Here is a 10,936-nt window from a genome sequence, read left to right as displayed (position 1 = left end):
CGGTAGTCTGGGGCTTATCACACAATGTGTGCGCCTGAATACGGCGTGTGTAGTTCCATCTTCTGGAAACCTGTTGCTGAACTACACCGACAACGGGCTAACTGCAGGTTCCAGCGCAGACCAGCATATAGGCTATAACACCCATCATATACTCAGTAACCAGAGAGACGTAATCAGCTACACATTTTATTATATTATTGCACTGATAATAGTTACTATCATATATACTGCGAATTAGGAAGTACACTTATAAAGTATCACCAAAGTATCTTTAGTTCCTTTATGAGAAGTGCTCTGCACACGTGTGTGACGTCAGTCAGCTGTCGGGCTACTCCAAGGACATTTTAGAAGTGCAGTCTGTTCACCATGATTTTGGTTGTAAGTGCTAAGTAGCCCCCTGTGAAAGGCACATAAGGCTGACATTGTAAGGTTGTTCAGAGGGCAAAAAAAAAATACTGAATGGCCCAGTTGTTGGAGACCGTCATCTAATAGCGTATTGGATCTCCTTTCCCCTTCAGGAGTGCGTCATGGCGTAGATTCCACTACGTGATAAAATCGTTTTGCAGGAATATTGGCCCCTGCGGACAGGAAGCTTCTTGTAGCTACAGATTAGATGCAAGCTGCACTGAAGAGCTGACAAGAAGCGTTCATTAATTCATGCCAGCATGATAAACTTTATAAAACTTAACAGAGTTTGTATCTCTCAAGGATCAAATCTCACCAATTGCTCTGAGAGAATACACTCTTCTTGGCAGATAGTAAAACCTTGTATATAGTTAAAAAATTGAATATGTGTGTGCCGTATTAAATCCCTAATAATTTACTCCTTTAATGAAGCCCCCGCCCTGATAAGGGTGATCCTGACCTTCCAACCTCTTCCTACTAACCCCAATTCTCTATGCAAAGAAATATACAATAAATAATAGGCAGAAGTAAAGACAAACTGGGGAGGATGGGGTTCAAAAACTATACAAATTGGCATCAAGCTAAAATGTCTGCTCTATTTATCATGGAGACATTACTAAAAGTCCTTGCCTATATGCTATACCGGGTCAATATAATAGGTCAGGATAGAGAAAACAAATTGTGTTCCAAGAGTAGAGGATAGAGGTGGGAGGTTGGTGTTGCCTTAATCAGGGCGGGTGCTCCACTGAGGTATTAAACTAGGCATTTAATGGGGCACATTCTTGGTAAAACATAATAAGTATATAATTAAAAGTTAATATTTGCCAACAAGGTTGTGTTTTCTGTGAGTCCTCCCATCAGCACGGTGCAAGAGAAATCTGGATTCATCTCACCAGGTGATGGTTTTTCACTGCTCAGTAATCTAGTGTTTGCGCTCTTTTGCCCACTGCAGTATCGCCTTCTTTCTCTCTCTTAAACAGCAATGGCGCTGGAACTGGTTCTCTGCTGTTATAGCCTGTCCGATGAGGAACATGATGTGTACTTTCAGATCTGTTAGTTGGAGCACTAACATTGCATTCAGCTACACTTGACTGTGCTTTAGAACGATTCTTAACATCCTCCTCTGACCCCTTTCAGTGACACATTCTATCCACAAGATCCCCATTCTCCATATACTCTCCAAATTTCTACACGAGAAAACCCCACAAGGTTAGCAGTGTCATCCCGGCCCTGGCTAGTCTATCACCGATGACTGGGCCTCGTTGGATGTCCCTCAGATCGCTGGACATTACCATCTAATGTAGATTCACACTGATTCATGAAAAACTTGTCCCGTGCTTCCATGCCGCACTCCGAGGTCACAGCGCTTATATCTATACAGGAAAATTCCAATTGTTGCTAAGAAAATAGCCATTACCGCTCCCCTGGTGCACTTGGTTATGCTGGTGACTTCATATTGATGAGAAATATATATTGTGGCTAAATGAGATATATATTAATGTCAGAACACGCACAATATGTGCAAATATAATTGACCCTTCACATGCCAGGTCCCCAGCATGCTTCAGTTATTGAAATGTGTGTGTCACAGTCTGTATATGGCATCTGGAGGTTTCCCCAAAGTCGCTCTACTTCTTGAAAATTGCCGTCACATGTATGCGTGATGTATGTGTACCCTGTGGGCACGTTGGCAGCCTCTTATGGTTACAGCATTGGCATACACCCTGTATTGGGTAATAGAAGTGTCCCTGCTGTAGGAATGTCTTGGAACACCACTAGGTAAAGGCAGAGGTACTTAGTTTGCACCAGACACTGATTGCTTATAGTAAATATGGCACCTGCCTCTGTATAAGAGAGCTGAAATAGAAAAAACAACCGGAATTAGACAGATACTAGGAGGGTCCAACCACTGGAATCCCCAGTCCTGATAGGCGATGGCAGCCATTGCCCGGTGGCTCATGGGTCTTCGATGTGCACGTGTACAAACAGGGTGGCAGGGGACAGGGAGGCACCATCGTTAGAAAATAGATGGACATGACGGTAACCTGAGCAAATAAGAAAAAAGATTAATTAATTATCGGCAGGCGGAATATCTACTGCAAAACCTATCCAAATACACTGCAGGGGCATAGATTAAAAACTTAGTGACCCTCTGGATCTGGACAAACAAAGATGACCGCACAGCTTCTCTAACTACCTGATACATACTCTGTATTAGTATGCATTAGTAGTCTAAGGGCTCGTGCCCTTTAATTTCCTTGCTACCTGTAGCCACCACTAGAGGGAGCTCAGGAGCTTACTGTTAAAGATTGCACTCAATAACTTATGCAAAAAGCTCCCTCGTAGCAGGTAGTCAGGGGGTTGTTTTTAAAGTATATGCAGGGGAGATGGAGCTCTGATGTTTGTTTTTTTTAAGTCTCAGACAATTATGAAGATATATATATATATATATATATTAAAAAAATAGGTACAGAATATTGGGGTTAAAAAGTGGACGTTGCTTTATGGGAACTTGTCATCAGTTCTAGAACTATGAACCTCCATACAACAATGTAATTCACATTTCTAAAGTTGCTGTTGGACTTCATGGGTAAAGCATACCTTAGTAATGAAGGTGTTTACATTTCCCGCACTGCCTGTAAATTACTGCTCAGAGGTCCAATGGGCGGGCCGCCCCACCTCTGCAGGCCTGCGTACCTCGCCCCTCTCTGCTACTGTCATCCGTGCAGCAAACGCTCATGCATGTGCGGGGAGCTCCGGGACCGGCGCATGCGTCTACTGAATCTGGCCACAAGAGGGATATAGAAGCTGCGCATGTATCATTCCCAACGCATGCGCCAGAGTTTGATCGCTGTGTTGATTATGTCTGACATCACAGCAATCAGAGAGGAGCAGTGTTAGGAGTAGTACACAGCCCTGCAGAGACGATACGCGCAGCCCACCAGATAGGGGACGGCCCGGCCCGGCCTTTCGGACAGCTCAGCGGTCACTTACATGCAACGTAGGACATGTGAAGGCCTTCATTTTTAAAGTATGCTTTGCCCATAAAGTCTAACAAAACAACTTTAAAAACGTGCGTTCCATCATCGTTTTATCGGTGTACGGCCGGCTTCACGCGTATTTTTGCACGCAATTCGCTGACAAGGGAGCGCATTGATTTTGATGGGTTTGTTCCCATTTCCACATTTTTGGCGCCTGTATTTTGGTTATGCTAAGGAAAAAATTGAACCTGTTCTATCTGTATTTACGCAACAAAGGTCCCCACAGAAGTCAACGGGGGGTTTGCGAATGCGCACGCAAGGAGATGAGTGAAACGCTGCGCAATACTGCTGGAAAAAGAACACATCTGGAACTAATCGGCCAGTTCAATGGGTGCGTTTGTTCGCCGTGCACAAATGTACATGCCAGAAAAAGGACAGCAAAATATGCCAATCCGCGTGCAGAAAAGCCTCTCCAGTGCGCAAATACTTTGTGCTGAGGTGAGTGCAATTTGCCTTACACTTGTGTGAAGATGGTCCCAGGCAGGGTTTCCTGACTCCAGTCCTGTTGGGGTGCCTTGAGTACTGTTGTCAGGGAACGCTGGTGTAAGGGATTTAGTAGCTCGAGAACTGATGACAGGTTCCCTTTAAAGGTATAGGACTGGAGGTGCTCGATGACCTATCCTCAGGGGGCCATCGCTTGGGGTACGGAGCCGGAAGCAGCTGTTCAGTATGCAGTGGACCAGCAGGGTATTGCAGGCAGAGCCCCCGTTATAGTGAGCAGCTGATTAGTGGGGGTCCCAAGCGATGGCCCCTGCTGATGAGACATTAATGACCAATCCTGAGGAAAGGTCATCAATATATTGTTTTTTAGAACTGGAAAACCCCTTAGAGTCCACTATTCAGTACAAAGGGGAAAGGTGTCGACCACTCCGGGCCGGTGTTCTGTCCCCATACCTTCCCCATATCCCATCTATCCGCTACTTTTCTTCTTACCTTGTTTCAAGCTGGGAAATGGCAGAGTGAATTGTCCCACGAAGTCATTACTGGAGGTTTTGTCATAATCTTCCACCACAAACCTGACGAGCGCCAACTCCGGGCACAGCACCTCCAGCTGCAGCGTCTCGTTCCACATGGGGTTAAAGCCTGGAAGGAGGGATATGGAAGGAGGGATAGTGTTAACTGCTGATCTGTGACCGGCGGACATCACACAGGCCCTTTAGACCAGTGTTCCATAGATTCCAGTCCTCAGGGACCGCCAACAGGTCATGTTTTCAGGATTTCCTCAGTGTTGCACAGGTGATGTAATTATGGTCGGTGCCTCGGACATTGCCACAGGTGTTCTTACCATAGGATATCCTGAAAACATGACCTGTTGGTGGTCCCTGAGGACTGGAGTTGGGGACCCCTGCTTTAGAGTGTAAGCCCTTCAAAGTAGGCACCGCTCGTCTTCATTATTTGTCCTTTTACTTCCTCCGCTGTACAGTGCTGCAGCATATGTTGGCGCTATATAATCCTTACTAACGGTGATACTTACAGGAGCCAAAGACAGGAGTGGATCCTAACGATCAGAGAGCCTGCGCCAAAGCTGCATGTGTGCGTCCAGCATAATGGCCCATTCGCACAGGCGTATTTTGTGTCCGTATTTTTACAGACCGCACGTGGGCCCAGTAAAGTAAATTGGTGCATTTAGACGGATTGATGGTGCACATAAGAAAAAAAAATTAAAAATCCCATGTCCTCTTTTGGTTTGTATCCACGGACTAAAATCATCCAGGAAAATCTAAAGCAGTATAAAAAAAAACGCAGCAAATACAGATGTTTCGTATATCTGCTGCGTTTTTAGTGCATTTTGCCAGGAGACAGTGAGAAAAAAAATTGTCATCAATTAGGCCGCCTTACATTTTTTTTTCTTGTGCAGCGTGCGTAAAAAAAAAAAAAAACACGTACGCAATAATACGCATGCAACTCGCACACACACAGAGTGAAAGTGATCCGTTTTTCACAGACTGACATTGCATATGCTCGTGTGAATGGGCCCTTACGGTATGGTCACACATTATGGAGTAAGGCCGCTTCACACGGGTGACACAACCATGCAATGTTCTTGCAATGTGACAGTGTTGCAGATCGCATGTATGTGAAGCTCCTGCATTCTTATGGCTTCTTTCACACTAACGATGTTTTGTAGGCTGCTACATTGCAAGAATACAAAATCGTTGCATGCTCTATACAGCCGCGATTTGCGCTGTTTTGTAGCCCAAGTTTCCCTATGGAGCCTTCCTTTGTGTTGCATCACACAAAAACGCGGTTTTCTTGCAGTGCAATGCAACTTTTAAATCCTACTTTAAAAGCCCCAAAATAAGCCCTATCTGCATCAAAAAGAAAAAACACATACATCACCTAACAGCCGCGGTCGGCTCTCCTGTGCGTCTCCTCTGCAGCTCCGGCAGACTTGCTTGTAGTTTTCAGTTAGCGTTTCCTGGTTTGCAGGTTCAAAATCCCCGCCTCCAGGAAGCGCTGGCTGTGATTGACTGAGCCGTGGCACGTAAGAACCAATCACAGCCAGTGCTTCCTGGAGGCGGGGATTTTGACTGAAAGCTACAAGCAAGTCTGCTTGGGCTGCTAAGGAGACGTTCGGCGGAGCTGACAGCCCCAGTTAGGTGATGTATTGCGTTTTTTGTTTTTTTTTAATTGATGCAGCCAGGGCTTATTTTCAAGGTAGGGCTTATTTTTCAGGCCCCCTCGAAAATTCTGGCAAAAGAGCGCTACAAAGACGTGATATTGCCACGAGAAAACGCAGCGATATCGCACAGAACACAAATGCAATAGCGCTGTGATTTTCTCGCGGCGATATCGCTGTCACCCGTTTGAAAGAGGCCTAAATCTGCACCAAGGCAGGTGGAAACTAACCAATTCCATAGTGGAAATTTGCAGCCTTTTCATAACCAATCGAGCATGTTGGGGATCTGACTTTCTTTCGCTGTAGGATTTACCGCTGTGAGTTGGTTGCATCGTACCGTAAAGTGTTGCAGAATTTCAGATCACGTTTCGCAGCCGAAATTTCCGCTGTGCGTGAACTTACCTAAAAGCAGTTGGACGCAGCAGTAATCAAATGTGTAGGGGGGTGCAGACATCTGCTCTTAGGGCAAAGGAGGATCAGGCATGTCGGATTTCAACATACCCGATTGTGTTCTAAAGGACATAGACCAGCGGCAGACATGTCTGATAGCGACTTACTCCCCTCTACCCATTGAGAACACATGCATGCTCTGTACAACACGTGTAAGGGCTCCTTCACACTGGCGATCGCGATATCGCGATATTTTTGTACTTGTGATTTTGGAGCGTCAGCGATGCATCGTCCTGAGAATAATCTCGCATCGCCGTTCTAATGTTAAAAACACATCGCATGTAGATTGCAAGTTCGTGCATTGGGATAAATCGGAGGCTCCATAGCGAAAAATGGGTGAAAAAAAAAAAAAAAATCGCAAAACACTAAAAAGACGGGCCATGCCGCGATTTTGTTTTTCATGCAATATCGCATGAGTGAAAACATTGCAAACGGGAATGAAACCTTTAAAAATCAATGCTTTCATAATTCTGCGTTTTCACTCACTCTCCCATCACTCAAAAATAGTGTCCTGTTCTCGCAAGTATGAAGGCGCCCTAAGTGCTAAGAATGGGGTCTAGTGCCACCTTAAAGGGTTTGTCAGGATTAGAGCAACATGTCTACTCTCTTCCCCTCCTGTCTACGGGTTGTATGTGGTATTGTAGCTCAGCCTCATTCACTTCAATGGAGCTTACGTTGCAATACCAGACAAAATCCACGTGTGGCGCTGTTTCTCGAAGAGAGCAGTCATATTTTTCTAATCTAGCCATTCTCGGCCTCTGGATAGTTGACGCAACGTCCTAAAAGGGCTTTTGAAGATGGGTTGAAGCAGTATTCCCTAACTCCAGTCCTCAGGGACCCCCAACAGGTCATGTCTTCAGGATTTCCTCAGTGTTGCACAGGTGATGTAATTATTGTCAGTCCTCAGACATTGCCACAGGTGTTCCTACTATAGGATATCCTGAAAACATGACCTGTTGGGGGGTCGTGAGGACCAGAGTTGGGAAAGAGTGGGTTAAAGGGATTGTCTTGTTTTAGGTAAAAAAAACTATAGTAAATGTTTGTTTATGTGGTTAACCCCGTGTTTCCCAACTCCAGTCCTCAAGGCACTCCAACAGGTCATGTTCTCAGGATGAAGAAACAAAAAGTGGCACAAAGCGCTGAAGGACAACTGATTAGTGAGTGAGAAGACTGAATGGGGAATGACTGGCTTCACCATGGAGGAGCGTAGGCCCGTAAGGACCTCCAACAACTCGCTGTGTCCAGGAAGGCAGTAACCAAATAATACTTGAAGTAGCGGGAACCGCAATTCAAGTGGTGAAGTCTTGGCAGTGTGTTTATTGGAGGGAACACCAATAAAAACACAAAATATTTTACTGCTATGCTCGCTCCTCCCTGGTGATGTAAGAAGTAATTTTACCAGTCTTTAATCAGTTTTCCTTGGAGGATGGTCCTTGAGCGTTTTGTGCCTTCTTTTTGTTTCTTTATCCTACCTGCTATCCTGGACCACTGAATTGGATCGGATGGCTGCCACTGGCGCTCTTCATGTTGGATGTCCACATTGGATGGGGATCCACTGACACCCATTGAGGTTATATACAGAGGGCCATCCAGGCTGTCAGGTGTTGTGGTCACCCCCACTACACCAGGTAAGTCTGTTCCTGCGCATCCACTCGTCTCTTCTCATTTGGGGGCACTGTTCTCTTTTATACATCTATTTTGAAAACGTGCCTTAAGGACTGGAGTTGGGAAACACGGGGTTAACCAATCGGGGAAAGTCTGGAAGTTCCACGGCGATTTAACTTGTTGTTTTGGAAAAATGGAAAACTTTTATAAATAAAGAATTTTTTAAAAAAGTCTGGAAATTCTTCCAAAAATGTCAAAACTGGGATTTAAACCAATGAAATGAATATAGAATAGGAGCTATCATGTCTCTATTGCCACTTTTCCTAATATTCGCCTTTGTTTCACATGTATGGGCTCTTCTTAGATCCAGTGCTGTGAATCTGTCAAGAAGAGGGTCCCCACAGCTTGCTGCCAATGGGTGACTTTGGATTTGTGTGGGGAAAGCAGTCTTGTCTTTAGTGTGCAGAGCTATATGTCTCCATGGTAACAGACAACAAACAAGTCCTGTGTAGTCTGATCCTGCAGTCATACTCCCCTGTCTGCCCCCTACTTCTTACTAACATACGTTGGATAGTAAGCACGAAGAGACGTATGGCAAGATGACTGCAGGATCAGACTACGCTGGTTGTAGATGAGGCCGATACAGTCACACAGGAGCTGTAGACCGTCCCTTTAAAGTTCTTCATATACATATATATGACCCAAGCAAACCTCACATCAGCATGAACATGTGCAGTATGGGGATTCTCACCATTGTTGAGGATGTAGTTCGTCTCCTTTTCCCTTTTCTTCCCCATACTGTGAATCTCCACCCGTACAAACGGGTCCACGATGGAGTTTGGGTTTTCCTGGTTTAGTTTGGGAAGCTGCTGAGCGGAGATGATCTGTAACAACAAACATTATTGGTTGGTCATAAAATAAGAGTTAATATTAGCAAATCATTTACTATTATGAACTCCACATAGCCTCTACATAGACCGCAGCCTGCAGAGGAGCACACATCATTGCAGGGAGGGTTCTGTGTGCCAACATGCCATGTCCCCGCAGAGGCTAGGCGGTTTTATCTCAAAACCGCCTTGCATCACTTCGGTGAAGTAGTGATCCTCCGACGCGGCTGACATTTTGGCACAATGTAGGCCATTCTTCCTTTTATTTTTACAGAAAAAAGTGTTTTTGAGTTCAAAAGTGTCTAAAACACATAGTAAATGTGGTGTAAAGCGAGTTAACAGTTTCTTGTGCAATTTGCGCAAGAAAACTGTAGAATTTTCAATAGTAAATAAGCCCCGATTACTTTAATGAGGCTGAGTTCTGTTTGCTTCACGCTTGGATTGAAATCTGACATTAAAATTGCCGGTATGAATAAGCCCTAATGAAAGTTATTAGGAGGCGGATTAAGTCTGGGAACAGGCTGAGCGAGGTGTGGGGAGCTCCGCCTCCTTTCTCAAGCATCCCAAAACCTGTGGACAGGCGTGGTGCTGTTTTTGGCAGGAAGCACCCATGTGTGTTTGTAATCATGACCTGCCTTCCTAAGGCGAGGACGTTGTTTACAGAACTAAAATCCTTGCGGGATCTGTCTGCGGCTTACTGCAGCACGGAAGCAGCACAACTAATCTGGGGCTGCCTTCACAGAGGTGATAAATATCGCGTGATTCTTGCACAAATAAAGAAGCAGAATTATGAACCCAATGGTTTCCTTCACATTGCCAATGTTTTCACTCATGCGATGCTGCGAGAAAAAAGAAATCGCGGCATGCCCTAACTTTCTGCAGTATGCCATTTTTCTTTTTAGCTCCCATATTTCCCAATGGAGCCTCCTTTTTATCGCAACGTACAAACTTGTAAATTTTTGCGCAGAGCGATTTTAGCCAATGTACTCCTACTGAGTTTCACGCTAAAAAAAATTGTGCGATCGTATTGTGGGCGGCAGCGATGCGTCGTGAGATTATTCTTAAGAAAAAGCATCGCTGAGGCTCAAAAATCGCGGGAACAAAGATGCAATTTTGCCACGATTTTCTCGTGTGTAACTAGCCTAAGGCTGGATTCACACGAACGTATATCGGCTCGGTTTTCATGCCGAGCTGATATACGTTGTCCTCATCTGCAGGGTGGGGACAATGGAAGAGCCAGGAGCAGGAACTGAGCTCCCGCCCCCTCTCTGCCTCCTCTCGCCCCTCTGCACTATTTGCAATGAAAGTAGGCGGGGCGGGGCAGGGCTAAGTTCTGCAAATTAGCCCCCCCCCCGTCCCGCCTCTCACCATTGCAAATAGTGCAGAGGGCCGAGAGGAGGCAGAGAGGGGGTGGGAGCTCAGTTCCTGCTACCGGCTCTTCCATCCCACCTCCCCACCCCCCTGCAGATGAGTACGACGTATATCGGCGAGAAAACCGAGCCGATATACGTTTGTGTGAATGCAGCGTTAGGGAGAGATTTAGGATCTGCAACACCCATCAGACACACATATGAAGGAAGAAACAGACATATCGCAAAAGAGTCGCAGTCACATGATTTACAATGAACTGAAATAGGTTGTCCGTTTATCAGACAGCATGCCCCTTTTAGCGTCTACTATACTATAACAGGAAAGAGAAGTGTACTTACCCATCCTCTGCCACCGCGATGCAGAGCTGCTGTGTTCGCTGTGACAGATGATGTCACTGGAAGTCAGGTGCCCACTGCAGCGTCACCGCTCGTTCTCCTGGCATCAGTGCTCACATCCTAGACACCATGATGCCAAGAGTGCAGAACTGTGTCGCTGCAGCGGTCCTATGACTTCTGGTGACATCATCCGTCACAACAAAAGCCGGGACCATAGCGGGG

General features: G+C 45.6%; 1 protein-coding gene across 1 annotated transcript in view; it reads right to left on the bottom strand.

The window, feature by feature from the left end:
• Positions 1-170: 170 nt before the first annotated feature.
• The window catches only part of PLCD3 (phospholipase C delta 3), a 67,652-nt gene continuing 56,886 nt past the window's right edge, over positions 171-10,936 (bottom strand). The window contains exons 13-15 of the mRNA XM_066587264.1: positions 8,873-9,005; positions 4,380-4,529; positions 171-2,450 (exon numbers count right to left, since the gene is read on the bottom strand). Coding sequence (XP_066443361.1) covers positions 2,362-2,450; positions 4,380-4,529; positions 8,873-9,005 — 372 coding nt within the window. The 3' untranslated portion in view covers positions 171-2,361. The remainder of the gene's footprint in view (positions 2,451-4,379; positions 4,530-8,872; positions 9,006-10,936) is intronic.

This window comes from Eleutherodactylus coqui, chromosome 13 (genome assembly GCF_035609145.1).
Source record: "Eleutherodactylus coqui strain aEleCoq1 chromosome 13, aEleCoq1.hap1, whole genome shotgun sequence".
NCBI lineage: Eukaryota > Metazoa > Chordata > Amphibia > Anura > Eleutherodactylidae > Eleutherodactylus > Eleutherodactylus coqui.
Note: the sequence above shows the minus strand (reverse complement) of the source record. Positions and strands in the feature narration are given on the sequence as shown.